The following is a 17260-nucleotide window of genomic DNA, read 5'->3' as shown; positions in this document are numbered from 1 at the left end:
TTTGTTTATTGGTTTCTCTGAACCCGTCTAAATGAAGACAATAATCAGTTGTGTATTTTATGGTAACTAAAAAAGCATAATTTAAAAATTGTTTAGAAAATGGTCTCTTATCTTCGAACTGCTAGTACGTAAGAATTGGTGGACTCGTATGGTGTCAGAGGTGACAACTCATTTGAAATATAAGGTTGTTGTTCACTCTACAGTAAATACTTGATTTAAAGTCTGCGAAAAAAACACGAATTGTGTGGCTCATTCATGCATAATGTTTACAGCTCCAAAAATCAATTCTAATTGAGTTGAGGTAAAGATCTGTCGTTGCCGGGTGTTACTCGTTTCGCTTGTTTTGATGATTCTGTTAAGAACGTAATAAACTTAGCAGAAGATCTTCCCAGGATATTTCCTAATTTACAATTTACCAATCTGTCTTGTTTTGACAGATATATCCCTCATGATTGTTATTTTAATCTACTGCCGCACTGTGATACTGTTATAGGTACCTCAGACGTATTGTTATCGTTATTGTTATTGTTTTATTTGCCAAGTGTGAGAGCGCGAAGAATTTAACAGTTGATGAGATATATCCGGGTGATATGACGTAACAGTTGCTTACTTTCAAATCAGATCTGAAAACGCTTATTGTGAATTTCACGGCAACTTTGGACGAAGTTTGGACAGATCTTTTTCCGGCTATTTTGTAGCGATTTCAAAATCTGGAGTTCCTGGAAATTCGCACTGTTAGAGCAACTGTTTCCTGTTTATAAAAAAAGAAAGAAAGAAAGAATTTATTTCTCCAGTACTAAATGAAATAACAACTTTCAAAAACGGTAACAGATATGCAAAACAAGAAAGGATACTAACAATAGAGTCAAGCTGGACTTTTAAGCTGGAGAGGGCAGACAACGAAGCCATCAGGCCTACACAAATGTTACCAAGGTAAATCTTCATTTTGATGATGAAACAAGTAAAAGCACAGTTTCGGTAAAGTTGGATAATAGTAGTTCTTATCTAAGTAATTTCTCATCTGGGATTGAATTTCATTTTAAAGTACAATATAAAGTACGATATAAAGTACAATAAGTTCCATTTCAAGTTTATGCAAAAATCTGATGGTAGTGAGTTTTAAAGCTCTATCAGACTATCAGTATTAATATCCTGTTTATCACGACCATTTACTGAAAATTGTTCAATCGGTAATAAACCCATCTAATATGTCAGGCTAAAATTTTTTTTTAACTCAGGAACGCCGATTTGCGGTCCATCAATGTTTGAGAAAAGATAGTAAGTTGTGAAATGTTGAAAGTGCAGTTCCAGAAGTTCCTATGTTCTTAGCCAAAATGTGACTTCCATGAACTTTCGACATTTTGAAACTTGCAAGTAGTATATTTTAAACCAGGAAAATTTAACTATTTTCCCTGTTATCAAAATTTGTTACTATGCGGAAAATTAGAATTCTGGCCTAACCTCTCGAACCGCTACGTGGTTCCTGTGAACACCAAAAGCTCTTTATCACTTAATGCAGAGTCACGTAATCTATACTTGTGTTAGTGAACTGTCTCCTGGGTTTAACGCCTGATAGTTTTTAGCTGAACATGCTGAAATTACTGTTGCATTCGAAACAGTGTGCGGAAAACGACGAGAACGAAGTCAATTTTATCCACGATAGCAGATTGAATATGGAAAAATGGATGCCAAGAAGGGGGAACTGATTAATTCGCATCCTGTCAAGCTGTTGGTTGTATCAGGTGTCGGAGAAGCCCATGTTGTACATCAAAAGCTGACATTGACTAGAATGGATATCGATACTTTTTCGTGGCTGAGTGAAGAATTTCAAATTGCAGAAGGTAACGTTAATTGTAGATTCTGTTTGAATGGTCCAACTGAAGATTACAATGGAGTTATTATCTCGATAATGGGTGGAAATTTGAAGAGAGTGCAATCTTTATAATTCTAAATAATACGTTTCTTTCTGCGGATTAGCATTGGTCATTTTATCTACAGTGCCCTAACGGAAGCCTGTACTCAGCTGTCCTTTTCCATTAAGGGCACAGTCGAATTGGTTCGAAGAAATGTCATAATCTGTCAATATTGTTTTCATTGATACTTGGTTTTTTGTTGATCTTAATAATGGACGGAAATTTAAAAAGGGCGCTATCTTTTATGTCTAAGGACTTCACAGTCAAGTGATCGTGCTGAAATAATCTAGACTATGTTGTTAATTGAATTACAGTCAATATTGTTTTAGTTGATAATCGAATATATTTGTTGTAATTGCTCTCGAATGATTGTAAACGTTTGTCTTTTTTATGCAAATTTTTGCTTGACCGTTTTTTGCGCATTTCTTCTAGAATAATCGTTGACTTCTCAAGTGACTTTTTCACGCACTTCTTTTTGATTGCTCTCGAAATACAGGCGGCGCAATTTAATTCAGGGGCAGGGCTTAGATTAATTTTTTTATGGGCTCCAAAGCTAGAGACTAAGCTACCGACCTCCTGAGTGGGATTCTGTCGCCTGAACAGAGGCATTAACCACTCGACTATCAGGGCCTTGTCATCGTCACTCTACAATCGGTTTTGTTTCCACAACACATTTTTCACATTTTATTACGGAGTGAGAGCAATTGAAATCATGATAATTGTGATGATTGAATATATTTGTTTTTTATAGCTGTTGATTAACTATATTTTTTAAACTTAAGTCTTGGTCGGCATGTGAGATTCAGTTGGGACACGATCTTTTTTAATACCCGCACAGCGATAGCTAGGGCTATTATTGGCGTTCTCTTGGTTTTTTTATGACTCGAAGAGGAGTATTGGTTTTCTTAATGTTTTTTTTTCACCGTAATTACTATTCGTTCAGACGACCTACAAGCGAAAGTGAGTAAAATTGTCGGTGAACTAATTTTTTTCTGATCGAGAGAAGTTTTGTGACCATGCGCTGCGTTTAGTGAAGGACTTTTGACTTTGAAAAGTAGTTTTTGACTGAATGGCATATATATATATATATATATATAAATAAATAAATATATATGTATATATGTGTATATATATATATATATATATATATATATATATATATATATATATATGTATATATATATATATATATAACCGTTTTTAGCCGTTTTTTGTCTAAGTGGCCTAGTTTTTTTGCTTGTGATTTCGTTTTCAGTAGAAATAATTTTTATTCGATGATGTATAGAAATTTGAACCATGAAAATTGATACCACAGTGTTTTGCAGTGCGGTAAAATGCGTTTCAAGTTCAATATTGGCACATATTGCTTAATTGTTTTTTGTTAATTTGTCTTTTTCTAATAATTTCTTCATATTTGAAACTTTCAGCCGTCTTTTTTGTCGGAAATCAATTAATATGGCAGCTTCCCTTTAATAATTAATACACTCAACGCCTCTTTCTACCTCGATATAATTTTGTTTTATAAAATTGTTCATATCCTAATCCGACTTTGGTAGTTTTTATTTTTCAATTATTCTCAGTTAGTTGTTAGTGTTTTGGTTCTAATTACTGGAAATTTTTTTTGTGCAACATGAGTGACTTAAGTTTTGTTTCAATAAAAATTCAATCAATTTCTGGCGTTGAATTTTTGAAAACCAGTTAAAATTTGCATAAATGCAGTCTCAAAATTTTTTTGACCTGTTTTGGAAAATGTTTCATTGATTCGTATATTTGATTTCTGCTTTTCTTTTTCTTTGTCCTGTTCAGGAGGATGCGTCTTTGTCTCGGAGGACTCTATCCGAGACAAGGTTGTTTTTCTTATATCGAATGCTGGACAATGAAATTTTCAGCATTCTTTATTTCCATTTTGAACTTTCAAAAATCAGATTTAGACTGTTACGATGTTCTTTACATTTTGTCCATATTTTTCAAATTTTAGTTTGTATCATTCTAGTTTTGTCCTAGCACCTACAATCATATTCGTTATATTGAATTTTTCAGTCGTTAAAAAATTGAAGGATTTCAGCTTTTTAGAATTTCGACATTTCTTTGGTTTGCAATGGATTTCATTCAACCTAAGGCAATACTGAGAGTTTGGTAAAAAAAAGCTTTTTCCAAAATGTTCATTTATAACTTTTTATTGCAATTTTCTGCCGGCCTTGCTTTTAAATTGCTTTAAAACGAATTTTTGCCTTTGAATATTTTTCTGTTGCTTGTCTTTTCTATGATTATTTTGATTTTCAATGAATAAGAAATCATGTTGTCTACAATATATATATATATATATATATATATATATATATATATATATATATATATATATATATATAAGGAAGAAGTGTGTTGTTTTTGTCCTAATGGCAGTGGTTAGAAATCTAATTGTAGTTGTTTTCTGATTCTTAAATTTCGGCATTTTTGAAAAAATTAACTTGGTTTCTAAGATTTATCTGCCCTTTGCTTTCGCGATCTTTTTGAGAGTAGAATCATGAATATTTGAGTGCAATTGATAGCCCTGTCAGTATTTTCAGCCTATCTGTATGTTAACCATCCTAATTATTTCGGACAATTTAAACGTTCCGAAACGTTTTCAATAAAAAATTATTCAATAAATGCATTTACGGTTTTTTGTGAAGTTTCGACGCTTCGAGTCGCTTCCGGAATTCTTGCGGCTGTTTTTTTTATTTCGTCGTCGCGATTTTTGTTACGACCAAATGACGTCACAGCCACTTCAAATCTGCTTTCTGTTCATTCATTCGTGCAATTTCAACTGAAGTGCGTGCGTGACGTAATTTTTCGCTCTTAGTGGCGCGAGTTTTTTTGCTCATTCGCGTGATTAAATTTTTGTTAACACTTGACTTACCTCACTCTCAAAAATGAGTTCCTCACTTTGAAATTGACTTTTATTTACTTTAATTCAAAGAGATAAGGTCAAATGGATGTGTGTGACTCTAAATGAAGGTTATTTGCGAGCAGCTAATAGAGGCAGCAAAACTTATACAGATTTTTAATCAAAATATAACATATCAGCCTTCAATGAAAAGACGAATTTTTTTGGTGTCTTTACTGTTTTTCTGAGACTGCAGATCTACGAAGCTACCGCAGCTATTTTCTGGCAATCTGCCAGCTATGTTTGTTGCATTCTGACAGATGAGTTGTGAGTAGTATTATTGATATAGGGCGCGTAATCCTCGCATAAACAAACGAAAAACGACCAGCTCTAGTTTGAGCATCTCATTGATGTTGAAGTTATAACCTTCCCCCTGAAGTGTGTCCCCGAAATGGACGCTAGCATTGCTAAATAATCGGAGAAAGTTCTATGGTAAAATTTTAAATTCTGAAACATGTAGATATACACGGACAGACTGCAGCAAACTAGAAGGTGTTGATATACAGATCGGCATTTTAACGCTAAAATTTGTTCTATTTTTCGGAACAATCTCTTCTGTTTCAACTTCAAGGGATTGACTAGCTGAAAACGTCCATGAATTCATGTGTAGCAAAGTGGTTCAATTCAAAACTTGCGAACGGCTGTATTAAACTGCTGCGTTTCAATTGCAGGCTGTATATGTATCTTAAACAAGGAGGCTCAGTAATGTGCAATTATTCCGACCTCGATGATCCACATTCTTGGCTGAGATATGTAATTTGAAGCCTAATGAATTCTTAAAATGGGACACATATGGCATTTAGGTTAATGGCAGTCGCGTTGTTTTTCTTTCAGTAGAATGATCCAAAACTGAACTGAGCAACGCATTTCACAGTAAGTTTGAAAAAGAAAAACAATACAACAATTTCTTGGTCAGAAAAGTACAACGATTTGATCTAGTAAAAACCTAAATTCATCAAGCATAAAAATGAGATGTTGAATTCAACTTTTAGCCGATTTTCAAACACTGAGGTCCCTCTTCAAGAAACAAAACTTGAGCACGCTTGGTTAACCCCTATCTGATTCATTTAGATTTTGCATTCTCAAATAAGATCCTAAAATCACTAAAAAACTGTCCAGCGATTGGGCAAAACCCATACATCATACTTTAACTTCTTGACGCGTAATCTAATGATCGTAGCTAAAGTTGAGGAAGACAACTGATTAGGAAAAGGTACGAGCACAGGTACCGATTTAACGTCCAAAAAAGAAAAACTTAATAACCTGAGAAACCTAATGACCTGAAAAATCTAATAACCTGAAAAACCTAATAACCTTTTTTTCACAGTTACGTCAGCCTTACAAGCGCCTTACAGTTACGCCAAACAAGCGACAGAAACCAAAAAATGTGAACAAAGCGAAACTCCTAGCTCTTCTACTTTTTATGATGTTTTTTAATTATCATGAGAAATCATTTCATGTTGAGCTTTTTCAAGCGCTTAATTTTTTTGGAAAACCGGGAAGAAATCGCGAAAAGGAGGACAAAAATTGGACAGCATATCAATCACCGCATATCAAAGCGCGCAACAGTAACAAGTGCATATTATTCAGTAATTGAAAACTGCAAGAATCGTTTTTTAATTGCAGTTATCAGCGAAGTAACGAAAATAACACAATTAAATGCCAATAAATGAATGCAAGGTTAAAAAATAACCTTTGAAAGTAAATATGTTTAGTCAGTAATTTTGGTTAGAATACGAAACCTCTAGGCTGCTACGACTTCATAAAAAATCTGACAAGACCTGTAATAATTGAGAATAAGAGACGAACAAAAACATAGACAAAACTCACGAGTGCACTGCTTTTCTGTAAAAAATTAGCATCGAAGTCAATAGATTGAAAACAAATATCTCTGAACAGTAAAATTTATTTTTCAATTGAAAGCAACCTGGAACTGTCATCATTGAAACTGATTTACAAATCGAAAGAAAAACAATGAGAAGAGGCAAATGTTTCTGAAGCAAATAGTTTTAAAGTAAAGAAGAGAATAATCTATTGACCTCAAACAATAGAAAGTTTATTGATGGCTCCTAACAAAATTAAATGGTTCTTTGATTAATGAGATGTAGTGATATCAACACAAAACTAGAAATAGGCAAAACTGCCACAAAAAACTTAAATCATTGACGAAAATGCAGTTAAAACTCTTTCTGTTTCCATATAAAGCGCTATTGTCCTTTCATTTATCAACCTTAGTGATCAGAACTAGTAACGATTAGAAAAACAAGTAACTAGAACCATATGGAAAAGTTAAATGGTTCTTTGATTAATGAGAATTAGTGATTACAACACAAAACTAGAAATAGGCAAAACTGCCACAAAAAGCTTAAATTATCGACTAAAAACGCAGTTAAAACTCATTTATGTTTCCATATAAAGCGCTATTGTCCTTTCATTTATCAACCTTAGTGATCAGAACTAGTAACGATTAGAAAAACAAGTAACTAGAACCATATGGAAAAGTTAAATGGTTCTTTGATTAATGAGAATTAGTGATTACAACACAAAACTAGAAATAGGCAAAACTGCCACAAAAAGCTTAAATTATCGACTAAAAACGCAGTTAAAACTCATTTATGTTTCCATATAAAGCGCTATTGTCCTTTCATTTATCAACCTTAGTGATCAGAACTAGTACCGATTAGAAAAACAGCCGCTACTTAAATGTTTATCAAGTTCTTTATAACTCTGATTTCAAAATCATAAAACCAAATAACCTGTTCAAAGAAAACAACATAGAATTACTCACACCATTTTAAACCGTCAATGAGTTTTTTTCTTCTCAAACTGAAAAGAATTTGATCTCCATTTATTGATATAAGCAAGAACTGCTGTTCATAATTAGAACATATTTTTCAGCCTGGAAAGCATCTGCAGGAAGTTTTAACAAAATGGCCCCTCAAAAGCATCTGCAGCGCGAAAGGCTAAAGTCTGAAAAGCATCTGCAGAAAATTGAAACGAAAGAAACAGACTTGAACTAGCTCCCGGTGACACGTTTGTTCAAACTAAAATTTTTTCCCCCCTTTGAGATTGTTAATTTGAAGAATTTGAATTGTATTAAGGCGCTGTCTTTTTTTAAGATCGGTTCACATTGAATTTTGAGGTCTAATTGAAGTGATGATTTTGGTGAGTTTTGGAACAGGAAGTGGAGTGAAAATGATGGATTTTGAGGCGTACATGTTTTGCCTTAATTTAAAAGTGGAGTGAGAAAAAGGTGTTTTTTGTCTATACATGCGGAATTTCGTCATCGATTTTTACTGATTTTTTTTTCAATTTTTTATCTGATTATTTTCTAATTAGTCTTCCCAGTCCTTTCAAAGTCATTCTGTGTCAATTTTTTTGTTTAGTCAATGAAAAATCTTTTTCTGTGTTAGGACTTGTCCTGTTATGTTTTTTAAATATTGAATGTTAGATGTTTTCACACTTTGATGTTTTATAACAGAATAAACAGTTAACGCCAAGTGGACATTAAGTTTTCAGAGGCCCGTAGCTGATTTTAATAGTCCATCGAGTGAGAAAAGTCCTGGAGCTGCTGGTGAGTCATTAATTCAAGGTTAGAATTTCATGTCCAAAATGGTGCATTTTTTAGGTTTTTCTCTCATTTTTTGAAATCTGATTTGTCTAAAGCCGACTTTTGTCAAAGTTAAAGAAGGTTTTTTTGCATGATATAATTAGGATGACTTCTGCATTTTTAAACTTAATTTTAATTTGAATTAAGTTAAGGTCAAAGGAACTCAAATGCGTAATAAAGGTCCTTAAAAAGGCTTCTGTGGAATGAATTTTAATAACTTTATTAATTTATCGATGGATCGTTTTTGGATAGCCTTTGAATGGCCCCAATAGCTGAAATAATATCTATCCGTTTCTATCTATAATATACGGCACGCAAGTCTATTCTGCAGCTAGTCCGGCAATATTCCGGCTATGTTATGAAAAAGTTTACAGCTCATAATGAATTTTTGAAAAAATTGTACTAAATTGAAAACTTTGAAAAAAAAGTGCGAAAAACAAAGTTTCCTGATAGACCATGCCTTTTTTTAAATTGATATTATCTTTTTCCGCCACCTTTTTATTGCAATTTTGTGCCACGCATAGACTCGTACGAGCCAGCTGTCTTGTTCATTCTATGATTGATGATTATTTGGTAGCTGGTTCATATCTTTTGACCATATAAAACATTTTAAGGTTGATTACACCCATCTGTTTGTTTGTTCTATGCATGAGAAAAGATTTGGCTCTTGGGAGAAAAAAAGTTCAGGAAACTATTTCGACTCGGTTGAATTAGTTTGTGTGAGTTCTACCCATCTAATTACTACTGGAAAAGGCTGTATTCATTTTGATCAATAGTACCCGATAAGATCAAATCCCAGGACTTTCAGTGAAAACGCAAAATCTCATCACGTCTTGTTCAAAGAAGTTTCTCACTGGACGATCAGACTCCCATCGTATTCAATCCCCTTTTGATGATTATAAGGAATGTGTTAACCTCAAAATTCTCCATCCAGTTGTCTTTCTAGAAGATTTTTTTTTTGCAAAAAACCGCATCTCATGTTGTCTTAATTAACTTGTCCTGTTCGCATATATTAACATCTCGTGTAAATTAAAGTTTTTTGTAGCTTTATAACCATCTGTAAAGACTCTTATCAGTGTCTTAAAAACACCATCTTTGGTGAATTTAAGTCCTTTTCCAGTACTACTATTACTATTCTGGAGATATTTGGTCCTTTTCAGATATGTGGTCACAAGGTTGAACAAAAAAATGTTCAGAATTACAAGTTTGCCGCTGCATATTTTGGAATCTATTTTCAATTACTTTGTGACAAAGACAAGCTATGAGCGCGGAGAACATTGTCTGTTTGACATTTCGGAAGGACTCCCGAAGGATATACTCAATATTCGTGAGACTTGCAGAGATCTTTGCGACGCTGTTGATCGAAGTCGTTTAAATCTTGCTTTTCATTACTGCGAAACACATCATTGCTCTAGAGAAGAACATTTTCAAAGGCGAGATAAGATTTTGAGTTTTGTATGCGAGAGAACGTCTTGGAGAATAGTGCAAATTTCTGTAAAAATTGACTACCGTGGCTGTGTCACTGAAATGGATAAAAGAGAATGCCCAAAAATTTTTGCCTCTTTCTTCTCACAGTTCTCATCTTTGTTCAAATTAAACAGAGTGATTATCAACTGGGACTGCAGCGGTTTCTACGATAACAGTCTGTTCGATTACTTGGACGCAGTTTTGCATACCTTTAAGTTAAATAGCCAAAGTCCTAAAATTCAGTTTGATATTTGGTACTTTGGTGGAGATATGCAATGGGACAGGCTGTCAGGAATCCTGTTTTCTTCACCATTTTAGCGTTACTTTAAATAAAATTTCTATTTAGTAAATAGTAACTCCTGTTTTAAAGAAGTCGTTTGAAATTCGAAAATCAATATTCTGAAGCATATTAAACCGTTTTTCTGAAACGATGCAACGTTTGTTTCGTTTCTTTAGCCTTAATTTTGTGTTGTCAGAAGTTCAGAGAATTGGAAAATCACGGACGCGATGTCTGAAAAGCACGTTTTAATTATTTATTATTGAGTTTTAATGTTTGTCGTGTCTGCAACCCACTCGCTCACCTACCCCCCCCCCCCTCCCCCTCCTATAATCAATTAAAACATCTTAAACTAAACCAGAGAAGGGGCGAATGATGTAACCAAGAGACCACATGGTAACTCGCGTTGCTTAGATTTCCGTTGCAAAAAAGTGAGCAAAAAAACGGCTAATCAGCCACAACACGTGCGAGACCGGCAACAGGGCGTACGTACGTACCGTAAGCCGGTTTTACCTTGACAACGCGTACAGATCCATCTTTTCCAGGCAACGTTTCCACAATTCGTCCCAGAGGCCATATCCCACGCGGAGTGAGGTTTTTGAGGATCCTCACCAGGTCATTGACTTTCAATCTTCAACTAGGCGTCTCGTCTCCAGACGTGGTTCGTGGGCTACTGTACGTTTTTCCACGACTTGAAGGATGCTGGCATGGTTGCTAAAAAGGCTCCTGGTGGCAGTGAATTGTAAGGTCTCTGCACCAGAAAATGATTTGGAGTGATGGGTTCTTCATTGTCTGGTACGTCAGCCACATGTGTAAGGGGTCGAGAGTTCAGTATCCTTTCGGTCTCAACCATGATGGTGTGGAAGACATCTGATGTAAGCCTCTTGCTCCCTAGAATGATCAAAATGATCCGTTTAGCACCAAAAAACTGTACTCTGTGTAGAGAACACGTTTTTAGTATAAATTCAGTACGATAAGTTATGTTCAGTCTCTTTTTATCGGAGAGTTACTGTTTTACACGTGTTATTTGGACGAAGTCAAGTTCGCACTTTTTTGGCGGGAAGAGTTTCAACTTTTCCAATATTGGCTTTGGCCATCTTGAATTGATGCATCATCAACACATCTCTATGATGGCTTGATGACAATCATCCACCAGCAATCAGCTTTTGAATCACGTAAATCCTAGCCGACAGAGGTTTTAACTCGGCTGGGGGTAGGGGGACTGATACCGGTTTGTAGAATTCCTAATTGGTGCTGTGATCATCTGTATGGATGTATTTTTCTAATTCACGGAGACTCGGTATCAAAAAGCCTCCCATAGCTGTTGATCTAATGACCAGTCCGTATTTTGTCTCTAACTTAGGCTGTGTCTCAAACATTTCCTATAGGAGTGGCTGGAGATGAGGTTCGACTTGAATTTCATAAAAACAACTTTATCCAGGAGTTGGCAAATATATCCTTTATTGCATCGTAATAGTAGTGACTTTACCCAGTTTTTGGACAGAGAAGTGTATGAGCCACCGTAAATTGGACTGCAATTAACGGCACTTTTAAAATAGATTTTACAAAAAAAAGTCCTGAATTCAACCGTTGCGTTCTTGATAACCAAGATATTACGCTAGCTTTGTATTCTGTGTATAATGCCATAATTGATTCGCAGGTGAAGAAAACGATCGTTCACTTCAGCCATGGAGGAGCTCGATAAACTGGTTATTGATCGATCACCTTGGCATGACAACACCTTTGCTCCCGTTCTCAGCAAAGCTCCTCAAATTATCCCGAACATAAAATATCTCACTGTTTTTGCACCGTTAGTTGAGTTTCCTGCTCTCACTAGATTAAGAAATTTACGATATATCAAAGTGCATTTCATCGACTTTTTGATTGAAAATCGAAACCTTTCTTTACCAACTGTAACCCAATTCATTTATTTACACGGGTCTGTTGAGAAAATTTACAAGTTGGCAACTGTATTACAGAGATTGTTTCCAAACCTGCAAACTTTGGGTAGTTACTTCTGGGGTAATGATGAAGCGGTTGATCAGAAACTCGCTCTTCCAGAGAGTTGCACAACTGTCCAAGTTACTTCGGAGGTGGCTGATCTGTTTTCGGGTTGTGCAGGAATTAAACATTTTGCCGTAGATGGTATACATCCGGGAAAAACGACAAAGAGGATTTTCGACATGAGCTCTGAGTTTGAAACCCTTATCTTAATGTTCTCAGGGAACTTGGAAGAGACGTTCGATGGATTGGTTCCTGATATTCTACGACGATTCAATTCCTTGAAGTTCTTACAAATATTCACAGTGAGAATTGTTTCCTAAACAAGTTAAGGTAACTCTTCTGCAGCAATGGTCTTGGGCTTATAGCCCTGAAAGGCGATAGTAATTTGAAGTAGCTATATGATGTATTTAATGAACATTTTGATCGCATAATTTTGTTCGTCTGATGAAGCTACTGGGGAACGCATTGATTGAATTTTTAATTGCTCTTGAACAAAGTTCAGAACAATTATTGTAAACGCGTGTGCCTTTTTTATGCGAAATTTTTGCTTGATTGTATTGACTTTTCGCGTGACTTTTACGCCCTTGAATTTTTGCGTTTCTCGTGATCTAAAATTCTCTCTCAATCACAATTTCAAGCAGCTGAACTCAATTGGCGGCAATCTGAAGCAGGCTGCAATTGATTAGAGCTCCCACTAGTTCGAGAGCAATTTTTCCGACGTTTATTCGGTTATGTCTATCCCTGCAATCATTTGTGATTTTGGAGTCAACTCGTTTGCTTCCGAGAAGCCTATTTTCACATTGGAAAAACGGAGATTAACAAGTGGCTATTTGTCAAATAATGACAGGGAATGTCCCATGGCAGCCTCTACTTCATAAAAATCAAAAAACAAGCAAAACGTAAAAAAATTGAAGTACTCTGATCATTGCCAAGCTCTAATTGTTTTTGGAAAACTTTGTATTTTCTACTTTTTTGGAAAACTCTGGCGTCTTTTAATACCACCAATTCGTGAATGTTTTGATTAATATAATTTATTTACTACCATAATCAGCTGCTACCTTCGGAAAAGTAGCTATTTGATGTATTTAATGAACATTTTGATCGCATAATTTTGTTCGTCTGATGAAGCTACTGGGGAACGCATTGATTGATTTTTTAATTGCTCTTGAACAAAGTTCAGAACAATTATTGTAAACGCGTGTGCCTTTTTTATGCGAAATTTTTGCTTGATTGTATTGACTTTTCGCGTGACTTTTAGGCCCTTGAATTTTTGCGTTTCTCGTGATCTAAAATTCTCTCTCAATCACAATTTCAAGCAGCTGAACTCAATTGGCGGCAATCTGAAGCAGGCTGCAATTGATTAGAGCTCCCACTAGTTCGAGAGCAATTTTTCCGACGTTTATTCGGTTATGTCTATCCCTGCAATCATTTGTGATTTTAGAGTCAACTCGTTTGCTTCCGAGAAGCCTATTTTCACATTGGAAAAACGGAGATTAACAAGTGGCTATTTGTCAAATAATGACAGGGAATGTCCCATGGCAGCCTCTACTTCATAAAAATCAAAAAACAAGCAAAACGTAAAAAAATTGAAGTACTCTGATCATTGCCAAGCTCTAATTGTTTTTGGAAAACTTTGTATTTTCTACTTTTTTGGAAAACTCTGGCGTCTTTTAATACCACCAATTCGTGAATGTTTTGATTAATATAATATATTTACTACCATAATCAGCTGCTACCTTCGGAAAAAATCTAACAAATATTTCGTTGGCTAAATTTGCAAAACTCCTAGTTTATGGGGTTTTGCAAGTGATTTGCAATTTTTGCAAGTGATTTAAAATTACAATGACCCCTAAATTTTTGCAAGTGATTTAAAATAATTTCCCTTCAAGAAAAATTTTTTCACCAGCAGCGTTTAGGTTTTGAGATTTTAGTGAAGAATTAACTTGAAGGGATTTGGTGGGAAACAGCAAAAGGGGTGGAGAATCTTTCACAACTGTTATTTTGTTTATCCTGTAACTAATGGCGTGACTTCTGTCCTCCTGGCTTAGAACGCTCTCGTGTCGTCAATAAACGTTTAAAAGAACAAGGAACAATTTTTTAAGGAAAACAATCGTTGTCATGCTTATCAAAAACTTTGACTAAGTTTTCAAAACCGTTTGAACGAAGTGTACATGGAAAACATAAGCCAAATGAGCATCAATAAGAGGTGAAGTAAATGAAAAGATGCGGAATTGGATGAAAATTCAAAGTTTAATTTTTGCTTTAAAATAGTGGCTGGCTTCATTGTCATTTAAGCACGTACTACCTACACATTGAAGCATTCAACAGGATCAAACTAGTTACTTGAATACAAAAAAGATCCCATCTTTTGTTAGTAAAACTGATTGAAAAAATAATTAAAAGAAGAGGAGCTGACAGCAAATTTGGTATGTACGATAAAATGGTGTTCTGTTTTTTCTCTCCTTTTCTTTTTACCCCCTATTTTTTAACCCCGATTTTTAACCCCTCAATAATTTAACCCCTATATTGTTTGACCCCAATTTTGAGCTTCCTATAATTGAGGAATATAGGAAAATAGCTTAAAATTGGGGTCTACTTAATCCAGATTGAAATCGGATTATTAATACAGAGTCTAATACAGATTATTAATACAGAGTCTAATTAATACAGATTAAAATCGGGGAGGAATAAATGAAGTGTGAATGTACTTTTTCACTCCTCAGCCATTTATCCCCGATTTTAGTCTTAAATTTCATGGCTCATTCTTGACAGAGGAAGAAAGCTAACGAGTCAATAGTTCAAAGCAAAACTATAAGAATTAGCAAATTAGTTTGCATATAGTCTTTAATGGGACAATGAAAAGCAATTAAAAAGTGGATGGAACTCTAGAGCATTCATTGAATGTTTCTTTGCGTTTTGAATTCAGCATGTTAACTGCCGACTTTGAGTTAACTTTTTCTTCCAAAAACCAAGAAATGTTTGTAGATGGCCATGATTTTTATGTTAAAAGATAAAATAAGTTTACCAGTGCCTGGAATTACTCAAAATATCAAAGCTACAAGTGCCGCGTTTCTGCATTTACAAAAAATGGCCTACCTTTTCGCGTAAACGGTGAGCACAATCAATGCTTCTATTGGAAAGCCGGCCACACAAATTTATAGAAGAGATCAAAGCCCTGAGTAAAATTTTAACGCCTGCAGCAGCCGTAGCTTCCGCAATTTTACCATTAAGCGTCGTTCTCTCAACACAGTATACCTTGCTGCCAAAACCTAATTTAAAACAAACATCGCAGCGTTCAAGAAAGAATGTTCCAAAAGTGTCAATTCATGAACCGTCGGACGCGCATTTTGATATGACCGATATGTTTTCTATGACAGAGGAAAAGATGACCACGAGCGTATTTAAATGGTGATCCATATATGATATCGGTTTTCATAATTTCTAAGTTTTGGCATACGGACTAAACATTTAATTTATGTCCTAAACAGTATTTAGATAGCTTCGTTTTTGAAAAATAGACAAGCCTTGTTTTTTTTCCAATCAAATTATATCAGGTGTCCAATATTGAAGTGTCCTCCTATATTCCCCCAACAAATCTGGAATCAAAGAGACGCAGCCATAAAGGGAATTGCAAGAACAACTAATGCCGTTGAGGGCTGGCATTATGGGATACAAGCCCTGTTCAGCGGATCCCGCCCCGGAACTCAGAAACTTTTGGCATATTTGACGCTGAGTTGCAAATTTTGAACTATCTGAAAACCCCATCCGGACAAAAATACCCGAAGAAGGAAAAGTATGAAAGCGTCAAAGGTATTGAGTTGCTCATTTATGCCTGCTCCGAAGGTAGGTCTTAAAGCTTAACTTACATCCTTTCATTTGAAAAGTACCAGCCCTTCCGTCTTCTAGACTAGGACAGTTTTTGAACTTTTTTGGTTCAAATCAAAGTGCAACATAAAAGAGATCAGACTTGTCAAGTGTCCTTTTTGATCAAAGGCCTTTCGCTGAAAAAGCCGTCTCGTCAATATTCTTCGATTTCAAACATCCGCAAGCTGCTAAATGCCGCACTCAAAACCCTTGGTTGAACTGACAATAGTTGAGACCTTTGAGAATAACTGAAGTATCAAATTAATTTTTTTGTAATTGTAATGAAACACTCTTTTAATAGGACTTGAACATAATGGGTAATGTTACGTAACTGTTTATTTTCTGTTGTGAGAGTTGCAACTGCTCGAAATGACAATCTAACTTTGGACCAATATGTTTATCAGCTATTTTTCAGTTAAATTAAAGAAGGTCCTAGCTCCTCAAATTTTTTTTAATTCCAAAGTCAAAACTACGCCTATTGTATGAACTCATTCTTTTGGCCAAATCTTTACTTCTTGAAAAATTGAATAGCGTATTTAAATTGACTACTAGTTGATGTATTTTGCTGGACAAGTAGATTAAGATTAAATTTTCTGGAAACAGTACAGAACGGATGGATCGAACGATGAAGATTTCACCGATTGCTGCGAGAAGAGAATGCCAGAATGGATGTCAAAAATGGCGGAACTAATTCAATCTCATCCAGTGAAACTTCTAGTTGTTCATGGCAGTGAGGATGATGATCAAGTTGTTCATCAGAAAGAGACCTTGACCGCAATGGACATTGACGAATATGCGTCACTGTCGAATCAATTTGAGTGTGAAATCTCAGGTTGCAGGTTTATTCTGACCCGGCCCACTCAAAACTATAGCGGTGTCGATATCTCCCTTTGATCTTGCATCGATTTTTTGCATGCATCGAACACTGACTACACATTGTACTATGCTATATGCCATTTTTGAATTCTTATGTGGAGCTAAGAAAGCAGTATACATTCTGGCTTTTACTTAAGTGATGATCGGAAATAATCGTCATTTTTGAGTGTATTCCTTCATAGCCTCATTTTTGAGTGTATTCCTTCATAGCCTCATTTTTGAGTGTATTCTTTCAAACCAAAATTATTAAACTGTAACGCAAATTGCCGAAAATGTATACACTTTCTTTGCAAACATTCGAAAATCTTTGTTTTTTGGAATTT

The 17260-nt window shown here is 35.1% G+C and overlaps 2 protein-coding genes across 6 annotated transcripts in view; both read left to right on the top strand.

The window, feature by feature from the left end:
- Nucleotides 1–17260, top strand: part of LOC142342638 (DNA-directed RNA polymerases I, II, and III subunit RPABC3-like) — a 569350-nt gene that overhangs the window by 542351 nt on the left and 9739 nt on the right. The gene's annotated exons all lie outside the window — the stretch shown is intronic.
- LOC142342630 (uncharacterized) lies at nucleotides 1532–17057 on the top strand. Of its 4 annotated transcripts, none has more exons than XM_075394053.1 (3): nucleotides 1532–1841; nucleotides 11854–12499; nucleotides 16665–17057. In XM_075394053.1, exons 2-3 carry the CDS (start codon nucleotides 11882–11884, stop codon nucleotides 16953–16955), a joined length of 909 nt encoding a protein of 302 aa, XP_075250168.1. In that variant the 5' UTR covers nucleotides 1532–1841; nucleotides 11854–11881; the 3' UTR covers nucleotides 16956–17057. The 4 variants fall into 4 exon arrangements, with proteins under 4 accessions (XP_075250168.1, XP_075250169.1, XP_075250167.1 ...); XM_075394054.1 differs by lacking the exon at nucleotides 1532–1841 and adding an exon at nucleotides 9614–10203 and having other exon boundaries at nucleotides 11880–12499; XM_075394052.1 differs by lacking the exon at nucleotides 1532–1841 and adding an exon at nucleotides 10218–11068.

Source organism: Convolutriloba macropyga, chromosome 7, assembly GCF_964194025.1.
Source record: "Convolutriloba macropyga chromosome 7, txConMacr16.3, whole genome shotgun sequence".
NCBI lineage: Eukaryota > Metazoa > Xenacoelomorpha > Acoela > Convolutidae > Convolutriloba > Convolutriloba macropyga.
The sequence above is the reverse complement of the archived record's forward strand: the minus strand, read 5'-3'. Positions and strand labels throughout refer to the sequence as shown.

Bases quoted from the DNA above. Each gene is read 5' to 3' on its own strand.
- LOC142342630 (XM_075394053.1), top strand. From the start codon at position 11,882: ATGGAGGAGCTCGATAAACTGGTTATTGATCGATCACCTTGGCATGAC. The intron at 12,500-16,664 runs GTGAGAATTGTT...TTCTGGAAACAG, and splicing joins AGTTCTTACAAATATTCACA to TACAGAACGGATGGATCGAA.